This window comes from Elaeis guineensis, chromosome 1, assembly GCF_000442705.2.
Source record: "Elaeis guineensis isolate ETL-2024a chromosome 1, EG11, whole genome shotgun sequence".
Taxonomy (NCBI): domain Eukaryota; kingdom Viridiplantae; phylum Streptophyta; class Magnoliopsida; order Arecales; family Arecaceae; genus Elaeis; species Elaeis guineensis.
This window is the reverse complement of record NC_025993.2, coordinates 107429657-107452240: the sequence shown is the minus strand read 5'-3', so window position 1 is coordinate 107452240 and position 22584 is coordinate 107429657. Positions and strand designations below refer to the sequence as shown.

The window sequence follows — 22584 nt, the reverse complement described above, 5'->3', positions numbered from 1 at the left end:
AAGCCAACAAGGCGGTGCTGGTCGAACACCTGAAGCAGTCGACCGACCGGGAGGCGAGGCTGGTAGACGAGGTCTCTCGTCTCGGATCCGAACTCAAGTCGGCCCGAAAGGAAGCCAAGCACAAGGGTCGGACTGCGCACCGTTCGCGGCGTGAACGGGACGGCGTCGTCGTCGAGCTCGAGGCTGAACGCGAGCAGCTCCGGGTCAGCCTGGAGAATCTCGCCAAGACTGAGAAGGACTTGTCGATTGCCCAGGCCAATGCCGACATAGCGAAGGCAGAGGCGGAGTCGGCGAAGGACTCTCTCGATCGAGTGGAAGCGGAGGCGAGGTCGGCGAAGGAGTCACTGAGTCGGGCGGTGGACGACTTCCGTGGCTCCGACAGGTATCGGGAGGAGCTGCTGGAGACCGACTTTGCGTCGTACCGGATGGGGTATGAAGACGGTCGGGATGCAGTCCAAGCTCTGTACCCGGAGTTGGACCTCAGTGGTATCATTTCACCGGGGGCCGAGGACCAAGCTACGGAGAAGATGGCCGACCTGTCGTCGGGGGACACCGCTGCGATGGGAGAGGCCGTCCCAGAGCAGATCACCGAAGGAGCGACGGTCCTGACTCCAAACCAAGCTCCGGCCCATGATCCAATGCCGACCGTCGACCCGGTGCCGACCGTCTATCCAGCACCGACCGTCGATCCAGTGCCGAACATTGTGGATACACCGGTCATCCCCGAACTTTCATCAGTCGAAGAGATCGACTCCGAAGGATGATCGCGGCCTTATCTTTCTCTGTCGTTTTTGTTTTTCTTTGCGCACTTGTAACCGGGCTTCGACCCGATTTTGTAGACTCAAATGGACTTAAGGAATTTCTGATTTCCTTTTCGACTTCTCTTCTCTTTTTTTTTTTTTTGTCTGTCAGGATGTACTTGTAGTCGTGGGGTCATAAGGTCGGAGAGTCGTAGTCCCGACGTACCGCATTAGGACACCCGACGACATCCCAAGTTGTTAGTCGAGATAGTCGGTAGTGCATCATAGGGTAAGCAAGGCGAACTCCGACCATTAATCGCCCGTCCTAAGACCCGGACCGAACATCCGTCGTTAGGTCATAAACCGAATGCCAGAGTCGAACGTACGTTGTCTTGGCATGAGTAGGGGGTCGACCAACTTCCAGGCACGAGTCCGTTGAGTCGGTCGTGCCGGCGAAGTCGAAGGTTGTTCGTGGGGACGAAAGTCGACCGACTTTCGGGTGCACCCCGATGACCTGAATGTCGTCCGATGCGATCGGTCGGACTGCGTCTGATACATCATCGTACGCAGTCGACGTGTTTGGTCGGGAAAGCGATGGCAAGTCGAGTTTTCAGTACCCAGACTTAGGTCGGGCACTTGTGTCGCGCCGTGTGATAAACGGTGGTAAACCGAATATCCTTCGACCGACCTCGACCCGATCGGTAAGTCGCGAACGCGACGTTGGTTGCGTTGGCGCTTTGCCTTTCCCGACCGGAGCGGGGTCGGTGAGTCGGCCGATCATTCCGCTCGATCATTTTGATCGAGAGTTTTAGATGTAGAAAGAGTGTAACTCCCATCGCCGCAGATGCGTCGGTCCTTTAAGTGTTCGATGCATCGTTGGTGGTCGGTCCGTCGGGTCGTAGCAGATCGTCAAGTCCGAGTTGTGACGCCAGGGACTCGCATCCCTTGGTGAGCACCGAACAACAGTCGGAGAGTCGACATTCCAGACTTCAAAGTTTAAAACTGAGTTCGTATTCCAAGTGAGGGGGATACAGAGTTTACTGATAGTACATCCTCAGATTGTCGGCGTTCCAAGTCTGTGGGATGGCCGTCCCTTCCAGGGTCTCTAGTCGGTAAGCTCTTGGTCCGCAGGTGTCGGCTACCTTGTAGGGCCCCTCCCAGTTTGGGGACAGCTTTCCCCGGTCCAGGGGTTTCGAGACCTCCGCCTTTCTCAGGACCAGGTCTCCAGGCCGGAAGAGCTTCGGCTTCACCCTGACGTTGTAATATCGGGCCACCTTTTATCGGTAGGAAGCCATACGAAGTTGTGCCTCGCATCAGAGCTCGGGTAAGAGGTCCAAGTCGGCTCTCCGACACTCGAAGTTGTCCGGCTTACGATACTGCTCAACCCTAGTTGATGGCAACCCGATCTCCAGCGGGATCATGGCTTCCGTTCCATAAGCCAAGCTGAAAGGTGATTCCCCGGTTGGGACCCGGGGTGTCATCCGGTACGCCCACAGGACGGAGTTCAGCTCCTCGACCCAGAGGCCCTTGGCTTCATTCAGTCGGGTTTTGAGCCCATGCAGTATGGTTCGGTTGGTCACCTCGACCTCACCGTTGGACTGCGGATGCCCGACTAAGGTTAGTCGGTGCGTGATTTGAAACTTTGCACAGAAGTTTCAGAAGTCCTGGTTGTCAAACTGTCGTCCATTGTCGGTAATGATTATGTTTGGCAGTCCGAACCTGAAAATAATGAACTTCTGCACGAAGTCCTCCATCTTCCGCTCAGTGATTTACGCTAGGGGTTCGGCTTCCACCCATTTAGTAAAGTAGTCGATCGCGACGACGATGAATTTTTGTTGTCCGGACGTCGGAGGAAAAGGTCCGAGTATGTCGATTCTCCACTGGGTGAAGGGCCACGGGGCGATGACCGGAGCAAGCTGGCTGGCGGGTCGGTGTTGTCTGTTGGCATACCTTTGGCATGGTTCGCACCTCCGAACCAACTCGGTGGCGTCCTTCTTCATAGTGGGCCAGTAGTAGCCCTGTCGCAGGACTTTGTAAGCCAAGGACTTGCCCCCCAAGTGATCGCCACAGATTCCTTCATGTACTTCTCTGAGGGCGTAGTCCGTGTCGGTCGGCCCCAGGCACTTCAGCAGGGGAAGGGAGAACGACCTTTTGTATAGTCGGCCGCCGATCATCACATATTGGGAAGCCGCCCACCGAAGTCGCTCGGCTTCCGCAGGGTTTTCGGGGGTAGATCGTCGGTCAGGTACTGAGCGATCGGGTCCATCCAGCTCGGCTCTACTGCCAATTGCAGCACCTCTTCGACCTGGTCGACGCTCGACCGTTCAAGATTTTCCACGAACGTCCGGCCCAAGGTGCCGTAATCGGATGTCACAAGCCGAGAGAGCGCATCGGCACGAGCATTTTCCGCTCTGGGGATGTGGAAGATCTCGAAGTACTTGAAGGGCACCACGAGATCTTTTACTTTTTGGCGGTATTTGGTCATGGACGGATCCCGCGTTTCGAACTCGCCTCTGATTTGCCCAACGATCAGTTGGGAGTTGGAGAAGACTTTGAGTCGGTCGACCCCGAGCTCCAGTGCGAATTTCAAGCCTGCGACGAGCGCCTCATACTCGACCTGATTGTTGGAGGCCTTGAAGCCAAATCAGAGGGCGTGCTCGGTATTGTGGCCGTGGCCCTGGTGGAATCGACAGTATTTCCGTCGGTCGAGGTCCTTAGCCTTCAAAGGCGGAGGCCGTCGCAGGTACTCTTCCCCTTCGATCTCCATCAAAATCTGCGCACGAGGGGTAAAGAGGGGAGTGTAGGAATCGTACCTGGGGCGTGTCGGCCTCGGGCTTCGCCGTTGGGGCAACCTCTGGTCCCGTCGCGGGGGTGAGACCCGACTGTCGGTCGGGGGCCTGTTAGGCACAGCAGGGTCCCGACCCTTCCTCTGCTTCTCCTTCGGGCCTTTGGGCTCGGCCAGACGCCGGTCGAAAGCTCCCTCGTCCGTGCGCATGTACTTGTATGCGCGCTCCAGCAGCTCAGCATACATTCGGGGAAGGGTTTTATCCAGGGAGTAGGTGAACCGAGACCCCCTCAGCCCATGCTTCATGGCCGAGACGGCCATGTCCTCGTTGAGGTCCCGAACCTCGAGCGTGGCCACGTTGAATCGCGCCACGAAGTGTCGGAGCGTTTCGTTTTCTCATTGTTTGAGAGAGAAAAGGCTGTCCGATGTTCGGGGCGGCTTTCGGCTGGTGCTGAAGTGGGCCACGAAGGAGTGCTCAAGCTGTCCGAAGGAGTGGATACTTTTCGATCGAAAACTGGAGTACTAGGCCCTGGCAGCTTTGTGTAGCGTGGCGGGAAAGCTGATGCAAAGGAGAGCGTCGGTTGCCCCTTGGATCATCATGAGAGCTCTGTAGCTCTCCAGGTGGTCGATTGGATCGGTGGAGCCGTCGTAAGGCTCCACATGCGGCATCTTGAACCGACTGGGGATCGGTTCGTCAAGGATGAGTCGGGAAAGAGGTTGGGCGGTCTGGAAGTCAACGTCGTTCGAGGACTTCTGCCCGTCCACCTACAACTGGGCAAGCCGACGGTCGATCTCATCGAACCTGCGTTCGTAGTCGTCGATCCGTCGGTGCTGGGAGACCCCAGGAGTGGAGTCTCCAAAGGAGTCCGAGAGGGGGGCGGACGACGTTCGTGGTCGCTTCTCCTTCCTCGCTCGTTCCAGCTGGGAAGGGGAGGGCCGTCGAGACCGACGGGCGTCACGCCGTGGGCGCTCCTCCTCCTCCCGATGGGAGCGGCATGACAGGGGTCCGGAGAAGGCGACGGCGACCGGTGCGGGCGTCGGCGGCTGCTCCTGGAGGGTATCGGACGTGCCGCCGGTTGCTCGCCCGGTGAAGGTGGTAGCCGGATCGGTTGTTGCCGAAGGCTTTTGACCGCGTCTGTCAGCACGGTCATCTGCCGAACTATTGCCACGATCTGTGCCTCCGTGGTCACTGCGGGACGTGGAGAGCTGGGCTCCGCCATGGAGGGTGGAGGGGAGGCCTCTTCCCGACGGAAAGAGCGCCTCGCCGATCCAGTGACCCTCGATCGTTGAGCTCTTATCTTTGTCATCTCGAATTTCATGGGGATAGTATACCGTTACGAACCCGTTACCCCTACCTGGCGCGCCAATCTATTGCGGTCAATCCCCTCATCGCCTGATCGCCGGGAACGAGCGCCTGCAAAAGAAAGTCCAAGCTGACCGGAGGCGGCTCCAGCGGGGACCCTCCGACGGTCAAGTCAGAGAGGAGACTAGGCAACAGTGAAAAGAAGACAAGGAGCTCTACGAGAGAGGGAGAGGGAGAGAGAAAGAGAGAGAGCTTGAGAGTTTTCGAAGAGACCTCTAGCACTGTTGCCTCCCCCGATTTATAGTAGGAGGCGGTATGGCCTCGCCATCGGTGATGTAGACAACTGGAGAGTTGTCAAATCGTCGGAGGTTGTCACATCGTTGACAAAGCTGACAGGTCCCAGAAATTAATTCACGTCCTTAGCAGGACAGCGCCCCAGGCTTCCTAGCAGGATAATGCCCCCTGGCGTTCGTACGGCGTTTATTTGATGGGATTGCAGTCCACGCCGCTCATTCGGCGTCTAGGAGGGCCCGTAGAGGTGGGACGTCAGTCATCCAAACTAATGATGAGTCGGCGGTGTCCCACCAGATAGGAAGTCGGTGACGGGGGGTCGGCTCTCAGACGATCGGAGGCGACGTAGGCTCGTTAGGCCGATCCGCTCCGGTCGGGGCACAATCGGTAGTCGCTGTCGATGTCTCCCGCCGTCGGTCGGGTGGAGTTGATCGGTCGGATGGAGTCGGTCGGTCGGTATATCCCAACAGGAAACAAGGAGGTGGTGGGCATATTGCATGACAAATTAATGTTTCAAGATGGCAGCTGTCAATATGAACTGAAGCAAGCAGTAGAGTCGACACAAGCCAAAATTAACTTTTGATGAAAAGAAAATCCAGATGTCATCTTGTGTAGAAATAAATTTTAACCATTGAGCAAAAGAAAAGGGAGGCAAAACCCTAGGATAAAAATGGTGCTTTCAAATAAAATTAAGATTTGAACCACGAAGATTTGTCAAGATTACGGCTTTTAGTAGGGTTGCTTGCACTCAAGCCCCATATGTCACTTATAATGAGCTGCCAACATCTAGGAGGTACCATTTTCAAGCTGGGATCACAGCATAGCCACACAACTGCTTTCACCATCTCCTAATTAGTCCTAGCAGTGACCTTGCGTCTAAGAATAGTCTTAGTGTGGCAGGTTGAATCAACAGTTTCTTAGTGAATCAGATTGGACAATGGTCCAAATTAACTTTTCCCATGCTAAAAAAAAAAAAAAGCCATTTGTGGGGTATGGTTGTTGAGGTTTGTTCTTTCAATTGGGATCCTCCACAATACAGCTTGTGCACCACAGTGTTATATATGTATTCCTAGATGGCCGCCATCTCAAACAATATGCACCATGCATGTATGACAAGGCACGTACTCATGGATCGTCTCGTTTGATAGTTATTTATCTCTTGATGGTAGCTATCCATGACCATACAGTACACAGTGATGCCATAAAAGGGTTAAAATAGGTTTGCCTACCATCTTTTACATAAATGGTAACACAAAGAAGGAGAATGGTAACAAGCGTGGAGTGGTTTTGTTAGACTGACATGCACTTCTAAAGGCCTCATGTTTCTACTGTACCAAAAAAAAAAAAAAAAAAAAAAAAAAAAGGGGCCTCACGTTTCATGTACCCCATAAAAAAATGCCTCAGGTTCAAGGTGGTTACAACTGTGTGGATGATCTAAATAGAAAAAGACTGGCTACCAAAGTTCCGGCATTATTATGGTGAGATTTGGAGAGTTCATGATCGAAGGGAGGTACGTGACCCACCAAATCACTTCAAGAAACTTATGGACCATATGATTATTTTTGTGGGGACGCAATTTGAGCAAAAATCCAAAAAAAAAAAAAAAATTGTGAACTAAAATAATGTTAATTTGATAGCATAGATCCCAAACAAAAATCCACGCAATTGTGCAGTTGTTTTGTAATAGAAACTCATTATTCTTGCCCACCAAAACTACCAAATCATCAAAACTGAAGTCAACCGTATAAAATTTTTGTCTGAGATTTCTATTTGTGCTCGCACTGCTAAAAACACATGGGTAGAAAGATTTTTGCTATGTTGGTTTATTAATGAAATATTTAATTCAGAATTTTAACATTTTAGATTCATAAATATAAATTTATTTAAATATAAAATCTTATTTTAGACTTAATTTTTCTAAAGAAATAAGATTTAATATTTTATTTTTATTTGTGTCTCCTTTTTTAAAATTCTAGGGAATTCTAGAGGCACGTCTCTAATTGTTTATCATGCGAAGTTGCATTCTAATGAAAAAATGCATCAAATCTGATGGTAATTTTAAGAGAGACAATTTGGATAAACAGGTGGATTATGTGAAAGAATGTATCCAATAAAAGAATGCCTAAGTATTCAATTATATTCATCCTTTCATATCTATAAATAAGAAAAGGATCGTGATTCCTATCCAATAGATAACATTCTCTTCCATCCAAAAGAAAATTGAGAATGAGTGAACTCAAGTGCACCTATTTATCATTGAGAAAAGATTGTGTCTATATAAAAAAGGATTGAGAGAAATTATTTCTATCAATTTACTAATTTTCAATGCATCTAGATTTGGCAGATTTGAATTCGACCTTGATTCTTCTTTATTAAAGTGTATTTCAAAAAAAAAAATAAAATGGTTAGTTGTATCTTGAGACTAGATCATCATTGACTTTATGCATTTGGACAGGATGAATTCTACTTTAAAGGAATTACCTTCCAAAACATACCTGAAGCCGAATAACATCAAATATTTATTTATTTATTCATTATGTGCAAAAAGCAATTAATTAAATATTAAAATTAAAATTAAAAAATTAAAAAATTAAAAAAATATATTTTTAATAATTAGAACGTACTCTCTCTCTCTCTTCCTCTCTCTCTCTCTCTCTAAATGTAAGTTTGACACTATAAATACCATAGTCATTTGTTTCTTTTACAACACTATATCCTGCTACATAAGCTACCGTCGTGTAGCCGGCAAAAATTGCTTGTAAATTTCAAAGTGCTAGTGTGATCATTTTGATACATGAAAATATATACTTTACAATTCCTAAAGAGGCAAATATCTAAAAAAAAAATTGCTTCATAAGATGCACAAAACAGTAAATGTAGTACTGATTTATGACTAAAGATTGAGCTAGCTCTATTCGATAAATTCCAAAATAAAAATTTTTGATGTGATATACTTTTATCTGCTGAATCAATATTGTAGACCCTTAAGTGCTGTTTGGTATATCACTAGTGATATAATCATTGGAATGATATGATCACTGGGGTGATATGAACACTGAGATGATATGCAGATACTGAGGTGATATGTAATCACCGTGTTTAGTATATCACTAGAATATCATTAGAAATGAAGCTTCACTGTATTTGGTATATCACCAAATAGTGATAGTGATAATGTATAAAATACCATAAATGACCTTATACATTAGTATATAATAATTACTCTATAACTTGATTAAATATTCTTCATTTATAACTCTTCATCACAAAAATATATAGCAGTAATAATAATATTATTATTTATTTATTTATTATTATTATTATAGATATTTATTTTGATAAAGTTATTAAAATGATATTACGATAATATTATATATAATCAGGCTTGACTAGGCTCAGTCAATTTTGACCATTAATATCAGAGCTGCCTATTAAGAATGATTTAGCCCATCAAAATAAATTGAGAAAAAAAAAAGCATGAAGGATTTATCATAATCCATTCATGCCAATTAATCATATCTACCTATAAAAATAAAATAGATATCTAATAAATAAATAAAAGATATCCATATAATTTAACTAAATCTATCAATAAAAATAAAAAATACATCTAGTAGATAGGCATCTATAGAAAAAGACGAGAAAGATTTTTATTTTCTTTCCAATTTATTGAGGAGGGATATTTTTGTCCTAAAATAATTTTAGCACATCATCAGTACTCAGTAATGTACTATCACCTAGGATATATGTGGGATAGCATCACTGTATTGTGCAGTGATGCTATCATCGAATTTATCACTGAATCTTTCATCATTAGATGGGATTTTGCAATACCAAATAAGGTGATCACATCACCTAACTAACATTACTGGGATGATGTGAAATATCACCTCCTACCAAACAGCACCTTAGGTTATTGGAAGGATACACCATTTTCTTGTCAACTTGGCCCATTGGTTAACCTTGTGCTAAATCCTAGGTACCTTTGAGGCAAATTGGCACTGGTCACTATATCACAACCATACAAACACATCAAATCCTCCATACATAAAGAAAACATGGCCATAATTCCAATCATGGATTCCTTTCCTACATCTCCATGCTCGTCACCTAAGACTGGCCTCCCCCTACTTGCACCTATCTCAGACTAATAAAATTACACCACTAATTGCCTAAGACTTCTAGAGCTTAATCTCATTTGGCTTATGCTACGCATATATCAACTTTGTCGATATGCTTGGAAAAGAACATGCCCATGACTCATACCTATCTCCATCCCTCCTCCTCACACCCTTCACATGTCTCTGACCTTGCACCACATGTCTTGGACCAGAAAAGTTGTCACACGACCATCTTCAACTGTCAAAAAAATGTCTCAAGCATGAAAATAGTTGAATTGGATTAATATATGAATAATTGGATCAATTAACTTTTACAGTTTCAAGCACGACCCATCGATAGATCTGCATTGAACAAGTTGGCAGAATTGACAGCAAACCATTCTTAGCAATAGCAAATGAATCAGATTGAAAATGAAAAATAATGAGTCTAAAATTCTCATTGCCTCCAATCCAATCCATCGGCAAAATTGTTAACAAAGCAACTTTTCAACCAAAGCTTGAACAATAATCCAAGAACCGAACCTGAACCATTGACAATCCTCATTATAAACTTTTGAAACTTGAAGAGTTGCCAAGCTAATAAGACTCTACATGGACAAATACACCAAAAACACTTCCACTGTGGAACCCCATATATGAATAGAATTCATGGTCAAGTTATCGTCGGTGTTGGAGGAACCCTAATTCTACGTCGGCACCGAAGGTACGAAAGATTTAAGAAGCTCAAGTCCAACCATGATTAATCCTCTTACTCCCCCACTTGCCTGCCCATGTCTCGGTCCATCACCGGCGTTGTGGAATCCTACTCAACTCTCCATCCCTCCCCCCAAACCCCTTTGAAGGTCAAACCCCGTGTCGTGTGTGAAAACCAGTTCTGTCGGTCAACACCTTATGTTTTTTAAGGGAAAGGGAGATGTCCGTCGCACCCTACAAGACTGTTCATTAATAATTAAAAGCAGAAAAAAAAAAACCATAAAGTGTCCGAAACCACCGAGAGAAGAACGCGTTTCACGTTGGATGTAAGCTCTCCTCTTTATATATAACGTATACCGCCCCTTCTCTTGTCCACCAATCGAACGCTTGGACGATTTTACCTGGGATTACATGTGCTACGACGTGGCGAACCCACAGGAGTTCGAGAGGCCCGGTGAATCCGCGCCGGAAGAAGAAGAAGAAGAAGGGCTGGTGCCGGAGATGGCGGCCGTGATGCTCTCACGTTATAGTAAAGAGAAGGAGATGTCCTTAATGGTGGAGGCCTTGACGCATGTCGTTGCTGGGGACCAAGCAGCTCATGTAGTTGGTTCGCCTTCCTTCTCCTCCTCCTCGTCTTCGCCTTCACCGCCGTTGTTTGGTGGGCACGGCTGCGGCGGCGGCGGCGGCGGCGGTGGGATGAAGAGGAGGAGGGAGGAGATGATGCTGGAACCGGCGTTGAGATATTACCGAGGTTCCACTGCGGAGTTCGGGGGCTCCCCGGCCTCCGGGGAGTTATCAACGATTATGGCAGGTGATTAGTTCTGGAAAGAGATATAACAGTTTTATCTTATGATTTTATCTCCATTTCCTTTGTTTCAAAAAAAAAAAAAAAAAAAAAAGCCTGTGTTATACTTATATGATCATATGGATAATGTTTTCATTTTTATTCAAATCAGGTTTGCAATATTTTTGTGGGAGTAAAATTAATACCATTTGCTCTTTTTTTAGTCTTTAAGATGTTCTTTTTATTTATAATCCCATTGGAGCAGCACCTCTTAGAATTTTCAATGCAAGTTATAAGATTTCTTTTTTTAGCAAAAAAACACACTTAAGATAAGTAGTAGGAAAGAAAAGGTTGCGTGGCTTTCTTCTTTACATTACTTTTCTAAAACAAATGTATAACCAACTGTTTGAAATCTTTCTTAATTAAGTAGACATGTATGGATCTGGGTTCCAGAAGCCGTCTGCCTCAACTTTTCACATCACGTAAGCTTAGACAGATGTCCACCACCAGATTTTTCCTCTCCAACTTATCTCCAAAAGAATCCAAGTTTCGATCACAATAACTATCCAAAAGACTGGTCTTTTCTGCTCCACTGTTCCATTCCCAGCTCCTCCTCTGTCTCATTCCCAGCCATGGCCACAACCAACTAAAAATAATTTACTACTCCATTCTTACTGCTCCCCCCCCCCCCCCCCCTCTCTCTCCCACTCTCTACTTCTAACCTCTTCTTTTTTCCCCCTTCTATAATTTCTACAGCAACAGAGCATGGCGTTCACAGTCTCCTAACCACCACCCAATCCCCTGCTCCCCCAACCCCTGCTTCGAAAACAGAGGAGCCCTTGCCTTCCACCTACGCCGAGCCAGAGCAAGTGCAGACGCGGCGCTACCGAGGAGTCCGACAGCGCCCTTGGGGCAAATGGGCAGCAGAGATCCGTGACCCACACAAGGCGGCCCGTGTATGGCTCGGCACCTTCGAGACCGCCGAGGAAGCTGCCCGGGCCTATGACAAAGCGGCCATCCGTTTCAGAGGAAACAGAGCCAAGCTGAACTTCCCCGAGGATGCCCAGATTACACCAGCGGAGCCCATCGCTCCAGCGACTCAGTTGCCGGTTCCCAGTCCTCAGCCGGCGACTCTCTTGGAGTCCCAGCCGTTTTCTGGGCTTCAAGCTTCCGGTGCCTCGAGGGACTACTTGGAGTACTCAAGGCTTCTACAGGGGACCGGGGAGTATCAGAGGATTCCTCCCTCGGCCCTTTTGGATCAAATGATATACTCCAGATCTTCTACGGCTAATCCTTCTTCTCTGGCTTCTCATTCTTTGGTGACTTCCCCTGTTTCTTCTGCCTCCTCCTCCTCCTCTTCTGCTTTTCCCCTGCTTTATTCTTCAGGGGAAACAGAGCAGCAGCTGGGCTATCTCCAGCCGCCGGGAAGTAGGACTGGGGGGAGTGGACGGGGATTTCTGGCGCCATATTGGATGGATTCTAGCCGTTATCCACCGTCTTCTTCAACATAGCAGTGGATCGTTGGAGGTGGAGCTCATCACCCCATGCACTTTGTCTCGTTGATAGCATACTTATACTCTGCTTTTTGTTTTCTTTGTTACTTGTCTATTTTATTTTGCATCTTCTTGTATTACTTTCCGAGAGACATTACGAGGACCAGAGAAAATTAATTTCCTCCGATTCTTGCATTCCAGAGTTTGTTTTAGATTAGTTGAGAATTCAAATTGGAGGACGAAATTAAAATTTTAAATCAAATTCAATTTTACAGATCTCTGGGCCTCTGATCCAAATGGATCTTTGATTGTTTTACCGATTAATTCGTACTGCAATCAACGTGGAGATACTAATTCTTCACAATCTAAAAATTTATGAGAAATAATGGAGTAAAGAAGAAGTACCTTAAAATTTTAGAAAAATAAGAGAGTTATTTTTTTTTAAATTTTATTTTCTAAAGCATATATCCTATCTTTTTCTGTAGTGTTTTACTTCTTTTAAATGAGGTTAGATGATTACTTTTACTAGCCATCCAAAAATTGCTGCATCATGAATGTCCCGTCTGCATCATAACTCATAAGCACCCGTATATCAACACAAATAAATATGCTCCTTATTTACACTGCATACCAGCAGGTGCATATAAGAATAAGAATTTGATGGGTGATCATGGGTTGTGCCAATTATTATATTATTTATTGCATTAAACAGGAGTACATTTTCTATTATAAAAATTTTCAAAATGATTTAATATATATTTATATAAGTTTCTACTTTTTGGTATTTTATTATAATTCTAAAATCTTATAACTTATTAGTTGTTTCTCTCTGATTAAATTAACTAGATTTGAACACAATAATTTTTATGTAGTCGAGTTGGATTCTTGTCTTGCTTTTTGTTCTTTCTCCTTCCCGACATGTCAACTCAGACGTGCCCTCCACGGACCCACGTCGAGGCAGCATGGCTAGAGGATTTTTCTTTCTTTTTCTTTTTTTTCTTTTCTTTCTTTTTTAATGAAATGAGAGGCAGTGGTGCCACCTTATGGTTTGCTGATAATTAGGTTATTTACAAGATATATGGAAAAAGAGATTTGCTTGTCTTTTGCATTTGAAGTGGGTGAGGTGGGGTGACCTGATCCACCTGACGGCATCGTAGGTGGTTGATTCCACACATGCATGTCACGGTAGGCGTAGTTAAATTGCATCCCATTGAGGTTGGGAAGGGAGGCGTCCACATTATCCTCTGCTTGTTCAACAGTATTTATCTCCATCTTTTATATTTATCTGATAAATAATTATTGAATGGATATTTGATCAAAATATTATTTTTTAAATTTTTTTCGATATCGTATGATATAATAAAAAATAAAAATAAAAATAAAAATAATTAAAATATGTAAATCAGCCATAAAAGAGTTCGTCTTCACGGGGTATGTAAACTTCACTATGAAAAAAAAAATTTACAAGAGGAGATCTCACCATCAACCCTCATACACTCAATTTCTCTCTCACAGAAAGTTTTCCCTCACAAAAGCTCTCTCTCTTGGAAGACCCCCCTGAACCCCTGAAGCGATCAGTGTGCGCTGTCCAGAAGCCCCCTGAAGCTCCTTCTTTTCTAGGTCACATGACTCTCTCTCTTCTTCTCGGGTTTTTTGGGTTTCCATGCGACCTCGTGAAGAACCGAGCCACCACACAGCCACTGTTCCCTAAACAGGCCTTTTATAGGCTTAATCCCGTGTTAGATTAGGTTTAGGTTCCTAAATCAACTCCAATTAAGTCGCTGAACCGTCGGATCGAGTCACGGATCAACCCACACCATCCGATCGCACTCCGATCCATAGAATAGTACTGTAGACCGTGAGAAATAGCTGAAAAACACCCACGCGATCCACGCGTTGGGCCGTGGATCGGGGTATAGGCCCCAGGCTCGGCGCCTAGGCCTGGGCCGGCCCGCGCACATAGGCCTAGGCCACGCCCCACCGGGCACCTGGGCCCGGGACGCACCCCACGCGTGCGCCTGGGCCGGGCCCCACTCCCGTGCCTGGGCCGCGCACTGGGCGGCATCCCGCCGCCTGCGGCCGCACTGCCACCGGCCGCCGGTGGTCCTCCGCCACCTCGAGTTACGTGCTGACTTCAAAAGCACGTATCTTCTCCGTCCGAGCTCCGTTTGGGGTGATTTTGATCTCATTGGACTCCATTTTTCATCGCGAACCTCGTTGTGGGCTCAATATGGATCGAATCTCGAGATATTAAATCTTAACAATCTCCACCTTGACTCGATATTCGGCTTCCTCCTAACTCCGAGAGCTTCTGGATCTCCTCGCCCCCATGTCTTGGGGTGATCGCCTGCTGATCATGGATGGACAAACATGGGAGTCGAGCCAGGTCGCTCGATCCCATCTCCATCATATGCTGTGATCCTACTGACCTGAGATCTACTCGGGGCATCATCCTATGGTAATAGGAATCTCACCTTATGACGTCGCCTCTCGTCCTCCCGAGTCTCCTGTCTCGTACCCGATCCACCTCCATCTGGAGTTCCACCTTACTCTGGGCTCCACCTGGCTCCCGAAGCTCCATCTCGCACTGGGCTCTCTGTCAGGTAATAATGTCCTCTGCTCCCATTCTTCCCCTTCAGCACAATCCTATCACCGCGTAGCACCCTCAAGATTCTTCCACCAGCTACCGTCTTGTAGCTTCTCGAATCCAGTTTGCTAAGTGAGATAAGACTCTGCCTGAAATTGGATATATATCGGATCTTCCCTAATCTTCTTACTGCACCATCATGTGTCCTCCAGCTGACCATCCCGATGCCTCTGATCGCACAGCTCGATCCATCCGACAGATATACAGTACCCTCACTGTTCTTCAGGAAGTCAAACTGCTTCTCTCTGCAACATTCATCATAGGGGCATACAGAATCTAATATCCACTGCTGAGAAGAAGTAGATACCTCATCAGATATCTTCAGGACATCTCCATCTGAATCACTACCGGCCGTCGCTACAGCAGCCACCATCCAATTTTTCAGTTCAGGGCAATCTCTGGGTAGATGCCCCAACTCCTCACAATGGTAACATCTGGTTTTCCTCAAGTCCCTCCTGGACTTGGACCGCCCTCGTCGCGATCTTCTGTCGCTCCGTCTACCGCCTCCTGCTCCTCCAGAAGCCACCAAAGCTGAGCTACCGCCACCTGAGCTCGAAGCTGGGTTCTCCCTCCTGAGAACCTCATTCTGGAGTATCGCCGCGGTGACCTTGTCCATCTTGATGGTGCTCTTCTCCACTAGAAGAGCAGTCACCAAGGACTCGTATGAAGATGGAAATGACGCTAGCAAAACCAACGCCCTGGTCTTCTCCTCAACATTCTCGCCAACGCTGAGGAGGTCGGTGAGGATCTTCTGAAAGTGGCTGAGATGCTCCTGCATGCTCTGTCCCTCGACCATCTACAGCTGGTAAAACTACCTACAGAGGAAAAGAGTGTTGGTGAGAGACTTCGCCATGTACAACTCCTCGAGCTTCGACCACAGCACCATCGGAGAAATCTCGCTCAAACCATGGATCACCACCTCATTCGTTAGGTACATGCGGATGGTACTCACCGCCTGCATCTGTAGCCGTTTCCAATCCCGTACCTCTATAGTGGTTGGCTTCTCCTTACACAAGAGAGCATCAATCAACCTCTGTTGGATGAGCATGTCCTTCACCCTTGCCTACCACAAGAAAAAATTACTCTTACCATCAAATTTGTTGATCTCCATCTTGATTGATCATGTCTTCTCCATCTTTAGTCTTGCTCACCACCGCTGCAATCTACATCCTTGTACCACCTCGTTCTGATACTACTTATTGGGTAGATGTCTGGTCAGGACACCACCTCTCAGGACTTTTTTGGTACTGCGTGATGCAGCAGGAAGAAAGAAGAAACAAAACAAAAACAATCAAAATACGTGGATCAGCCACAAAAGGGCTTGCCTCCATGGGGCATGCAAACTTCACTATGAAAAAAAAAAATTATAAGAGAAGATCTTACCTTCAACCCTCGTACACCTAATTTTTCTCTCACAGAAAGTTTTTCCTCACAAAAGCTCTCTCTCTTAGAAGATCCCTCTGAACCCCTGAAGCGATCGGTGTCCGCTATCCAGAAGCCCCCTGAAGCTCCTTTTTTTCTTGGCACACGACTCTCTCTCTCTTCTTCTTGGGTTTTCTGGGTTTCCTTGTGACCTCGTGAAGAATCGAGCCACCACACGTCACTGTTCCCCAAACAAGCCTTTTATAGGCTTAATTCCGTGTTAAATTAGGTTTAGGACTCCTAAATCAACTCCAATTAAGTCGCTGAACCGTCGGATCGAGTCCCGGATCAACCCACATCGTTCGATCATACTTCGATCCATGAAATAGTACCGTGGACCGTGAGAAACAGCTAAAAAATACGCATACGATCCATGCACTGGCCTGTGGACCACCCAGTCCATGGTGGACAGGGGTACAGGCCCTAGGCTTGGCGCCTGGGCTTGGGCCGGCCTACGTGCGCGGGCCTGAGCCACACCCCGCCAGGCGCCCATGCCTAGGCCACGCACCCCATGCCGAGCCACACCCTGCGCACCTGGCCCGCGCACTGCCGTGCGTTGGGCGGCGTCCCGCCGCCTGCGGTCATGCCACCACCGCTCCGTCGACCGCTGCCGGCCACCGACAGTCCTCCACCACCTCGGGTTGCGTACCAACTTCAAAAGTATATATCTTCTCCGTCTGAGCTCCGTTTGGGATGATCTTGATCTCGTTGGACTCTATTTTTCATCGTGAACTTTGTTGTGGGCTTAATGTAGATCAAATCTTGAGGCATCAAATCCTAACAATACTGATAGAAAGATGAGTTTTTTTTAGTAATCATAGGAAGATAAGTTTTCGCCACGATATAGCTGTGCAAATATCCGAATCTGGATAATCTGATATGACCTGAATGAGATGGATTTCATCAGATTTATTTAAATCTCATGATGCGTGTTGCTGCTTGATTAGGTCGAGATTGGAGAGAAGGTGGCTGAACCTCGTGCAAAGATGTTGATGTTGGAGTGACCTACAAAATAAGTCCAAATCAGAGATTTTCGTTCCAGCAAGGATCCTCCGATGCTCAAATAAGATTCAAAGAATAATAGGAGCAGAAATGAGTTCCCTGAGAAAGATTGATTGGCATGTCTGATCCTCGAGGCTTTGGTTGTTTATATAGAATGCTGTTAGACAGTCGGTAAAACAGCTGTATGATCGTATGATCCTGAGATTGTAGGATCGTTGCACATGCCATTGTGAGCAAGATGATCCCGCACTTAATCGCTCCCGTGGGGTAAAGAGACTGTTACTAATAATATATTGAGTGGGAGATCTGAATATCCTCGAAGATCGTGCCTAACTTATTGGTCTTCTTAAATTGGATGAGTGGTGTCACCTCATGGTACATGAGGGTCTCACCTCTTAATTGCATGGACTGTTAATCAGGAGCTGAGAGTATAGGGGATCTTAGCCTTCATATGCTTTCCATGTGGGGGTATTTATTATTTTTGACTTTTTCTGTATGGTGTGGATGGCTGCCATGTTATGAAGATGACTAAGTATAGAAGGATAGCTCAACTTAGCATATAGCTCATGATAGCTCATATCAGCATAAATAGCTCTTCTTAGCACATAGCTCAAGATAGCTCAACTCAGCACATGGCTCAAAATAGCTCAGCTCATATCAGGATAGCTTATATCAGCATAGATAGCTCTTCTCAGCACATAGCTCAGGATAGCTCCACTCATATCAGGATAGCTCATATCAGCATGTGTGTGACTGTGGATACCTCTTCTCGATATATGTATGACTCAATCACTCTGAAATCTATGTTTCAGATATAAATCCGAGGCATCTCTAATACCACCGTAATACTACCCCCTTATTCCTAAGTCTGGTGAAAGGAGTACTATTGAAATGATGCCTCGGGCGTAGGAACATTCATCCATGCATCCCATAAGGCATCTGTTCCTCATTTAATGCGGGCAACAGAAGCAGCTCTGCTCTGCTCTTCATACAAGCGACGACATCTTGTACTGCTCTTCACATGAGCATCTTGTGCTTTGCTCTTCACATAAGCATCTGGTGTTCTACTTTTCTTCGTGCGAGAGGCAGCATGTGCACTACTCATCTTGTGAGTGGTAGTATGTGCACTTTTTATCTTCATGCGAGAGGCAACGTGTCCACTTCTCATCTTCATGCGAGAGGCAGCATGTACCCATAGGCAGTGTATGCATTTTTCGTCTTCACAGGAGAGGCAGCATGTATCCGTAGATAGCGTGTGTACTTCTCGTCTTCACATGAGAGGTAGCATGTGCACTACTTATCTCGTAAGTGGCATCATGTGCACTTCTCATCTTCATATCATAGGTTGAGGGTTCTTATCGGTTAGCCTTCCAGAGGTCCCTTAGGGTCTCCCTCTACTTTTCATGCGATTCAGGCTTTGATGGGGTCTTGTAAGTTAGCTCCATCTCTAAGTCGTCGAGATTTGTTCATCGAATTATAGATCGAGGGTCTTATAAGTTAGCCCTCCGAAGGTCCTTTAGGGTCTCTCATCACTTCTCATGCGACTCAGGCTCTAATGAGATCTTGTAAGTTAGCTCCGCCTCTAAGTCATCAAGTTTTGCTCATTGAATTATAAATCAAGGATCTTGTCAGTTTGCCCTCCAGAGGTCCTTTAGGATCTCCTTCTGCTTCTCATGCGACTCAAGCTCTAATGGGGTCTTGTAAGTTAGCCTCACCTCTAAGTCACCGAGGTTTACTCGTCGAATTATAGATCGAGAGTCTTATCAGTTAGCCCTCCGGAGATCCCTTAGGCTCTCTCTCTGCTTCTCGTGCGACTCGAGCTCTGATGGGGTCTTGTAAGTTACCCCCACCTCCAAGTCATCGAGGTTTACTTGCCAAATTATAGATCGAGGGTCATATTAGTTAGTCCTCCGGAGGTCTCTTAGGATCTCTCTCCGCTTCTTGCGTGACTCGAGCTCTAATGGGGTCTTATAAGTTAGCCCCACCTCTAAGTCACCAAGATTTGCTTGTCAAATTGTAGATCGAGGGTCTTATCAGTTAGCCCTCTGGAGGTCCCTTAGGATCTCCCTACGCTTCTCGCACGACTCAGGCTCTGATGGGTCTTGTAAGTTAGCCCCATCTCCAAGTCGTCGAGGTTTACTCACCGAATTATAGATCGAGGGTCTTATCAGTTAGCCCTCCGAAGTCTCTTAGGATCTCCTTCCACTTCTCATGCGACTCGAGCTCTGATGGGGTCCTGTAAGTTAGCCCCATCTTTAAGTCATCGAGGTTTGCTTGTCGAATTGTAGATCGAGGGTCTTATCAGTTAGCCCACTGGAGGTCCCTTAGGGTCTCCCTCCACTTCTCACGTGACTTGGGCTCTGATGGGGTCTTATAAGTTAGCCCCACCTTCAAGTCACTGAGATTTGCTCGTCAAATTGTAGATCGAAGGTCTTATCAGTTAGCCCTCCGGAGGTTCTTTAGGATCTTCCTCTGCTTCTCATGCGACTCGAGCTCTGATGGGGTCTTGTAGGTTAGCTCCATCTCTAAGTCATCGAGGTTTACTCGCCGAATTGTAGATCGAGGGTCTTATCAGTTAGCCCTCCGAAGGTCCCTTAGAGTTTCCCTCGACTTCTCGCATGACTCGAGCTCTGATGGAATCTTATAAGTTAGTTTTGCCTCTAAGTCATTAAGGTCTTTTGGCTTGGATATCGATGTTGGACGAGATCTGTCTACAAAGTTAGCAATTTAGAAAATCTTTTATTAAAAGAGCATCTTTTGCCTTAGTCTACCCATGTTGGTTTAGCCAGGTGAGTCTCCTCATATTGGTTTTGGAGGGCCGGCCCTCGAGTGCTCAGCCTTTAGGAGTCTAGCATTGAGGAGTTTGCTTTTCAATGATCGGCCTTAGGAGGGCGATTTTCAGATAGTCCACCTCAGAGGTTCATAAACATAGCCTCGATCGGTCATGACTTTAGTTGGAATAAATCTCGGCCTTCTAGCTTCAGCCTCAGCTTATCCTTGATTTGCTCAGATTGGTCTTTCGATGACCCTTTGAAGTTAGTTCCTGGGAGGTCTTGAAGACCTGTTATTCAAAAAGGACAATATAGAATAATAGATAGGATCTGAAAGCTTTTTATCTTTAGAATTGTAAGCTCTATTTGGGAATTTTTGGACTTTGTTTGACTCCTGTTATTTCTCTTAGTTTGATCTAGAACTTTAGCTCAATTCAGGCTTATTTTTTGTTTCAGATTAGTCTGATTTTTATCTCGAATTTGCATACTTTCACCTTGGATTTGCATGATTTACCTTGGATCTACATACTTTGACCTCGGATTTGAATGATTTGCCTCGGATCTGCATGCTTTTACCTCAAATTTGAATGATTTACATCAGATCTGCATACTTTGGTCTTGGATTTGAATGATTTACATCGGATCTACATGCTTTTACCTCGAATTTGAATGATTTACCTCAGATCTAGCACCATCAAAGGTGAGGTGCAAGTGGAGAGAGCTTGGAGGCTCGGATCCAGCGAGCTCGATGCAGATAGAAGGGAGGCACGAGCTGGGGGACCCCTCGAAAGCCTAGATCTTGGGGTGTCGACATCAACAGAGGGAGTTCTCAGATCTATCCATAGATGACTTGATGCCGAAACTTTCAATCCACAGGCGAGATTGGTGGTGGTGGGACCTTGGAGCTGGACGCATCTGCCGGTGAGATCGATGGTGATGAACTTGTGGCAGCCACCAAATATGGAAGGAATGGATGGAGGCTTCAGAACTACCCGCGGGCGAGTCTGGCACCGACAGGGGAGGCATGCACGGAGAAGACCTTATGGCTGTGCATCCGATGACCTTGGCCGCACATAAAGGCATGTGAGGAAGCTCAAAGAAGCCTCGGGGCCTCAGATCTTGGCTCTAGCACCGACGGGAGTGCTAATGTGCATGGAGCTGCATGCAGGGGAGACTGGTGATGTGGAACTGATGGCTTTGGCCGTTCTAGGAGACCTCCGAAGCCTAAGATCTGATGAGGTGGAGGGGCCGGCGTCGTCAATTGGAGGTGCGAGAGAGCTCGAATTTGAGAGCTCGGATTGCATAGGGAGGAGCTCAAGGCCACCGACCTAGCTAGACTCAGTGTTGGAGGCACGTGGGTGCATGGGAGGAATTAGGACCGCCAATTTTGCCGACGACATATGTGATAGTGCATGGCCCCTGACCCAGTGACTTTGGGGGTGCCGATCCGATGGAACTCGATGCACATGGATGCACAGAAGGTGCTGGTCTGCTTGCGGGCCGTCGATGCCAACACTGGCACTGGCGAAGGTGCGCACATGCATGGGGGAGGCACGACCGCCTGTGCCCTCTTCCCTTCCCCCCTTCTTCTTTTTGGCCGTCACTGATAATGGGATGTGACCAGAGGGAGAACCCCCTCCACCAAGAATTTTTTTCTTTTTGTTGCTTTAGCTCGGACTTGATCTTTAGCTTGGATGCACACCATCCTATAGCCCTGCCAGTAAGAAAAGAAATAAAATATTGAATGAAAACTCGAAAATCTCTTACCAAGAGAATCTTGAGTTATGAAAACTTAAGGGAGTCCCCTCTTTTGCTGGATTTCAGTCTACTGTAATTTTGGATATTGCAATATCTTTTCTTATTTGGATCCCTCCAAAAATTTAATTTTTAAATTTGAAAATTGAAAAATTTTTATGGTCTCATTTTTTATTTGAGCATTGTGATCTTCTTCCCTGTTTGAACCTACTTAAGAGTTTTAAAAATATAAATAAAAATAATTTGAGAATCGAGAAATTTCTGTATCACCTTCTTCATTTGGATTGCAAGCCCCTTGACTTCAAGCCTGATTAGTATAATTTGAGGGGTGCTGATTAATCAGATTCGATCGGAGTATGGCGGATCTGGAGAGGATTCGATTGGAATTCGATCGATCTACAGATGGTTGGGTCTTATTTATATTGGCTACTCTATGGACGATCGGATCCAATCGATGTTGCAGGGATGCGATGAAATTTTTTCGATTTGGAGATGGCTGGTCTGGATCTAGTCGGCATCTAAATGATCCATGGGATCGGACCGGCATTGAGGCAGTGTGATGAAACTCCTCTTTGGACTTTGTGGAGGTGCCCGCGGTTGCTCAGGTTGTGGTGGTGGCTGGGAAGTTGGATTCGGTGGGGGTGCTACCGCAGGAGGTGCTGGTGGCACCGCCAAAAGAAGTACTAGTTGCACCTCTGAAGGGTGTTCAGAAGCAATTTAGATCTCTTGAATGATGGTTATCGAAGTCTAGACCTACTGGAAGAGTAGATTGAACTG

General features: G+C 46.4%; 1 protein-coding gene across 1 annotated transcript; it reads left to right on the top strand.

The window, feature by feature from the left end:
- Nucleotides 1-10294: 10294 nt before the first annotated feature.
- On the top strand, nucleotides 10295-12394 carry LOC105038364 (ethylene-responsive transcription factor ABR1-like). Its single transcript, XM_073258875.1, has 2 exons — nucleotides 10295-10744; nucleotides 11474-12394. Exons 1-2 carry the CDS (start codon nucleotides 10345-10347, stop codon nucleotides 12226-12228), a joined length of 1155 nt encoding a protein of 384 aa, XP_073114976.1. The 5' UTR covers nucleotides 10295-10344; the 3' UTR covers nucleotides 12229-12394.
- The last annotated feature ends 10190 nt before the right edge of the window (nucleotides 12395-22584 follow it).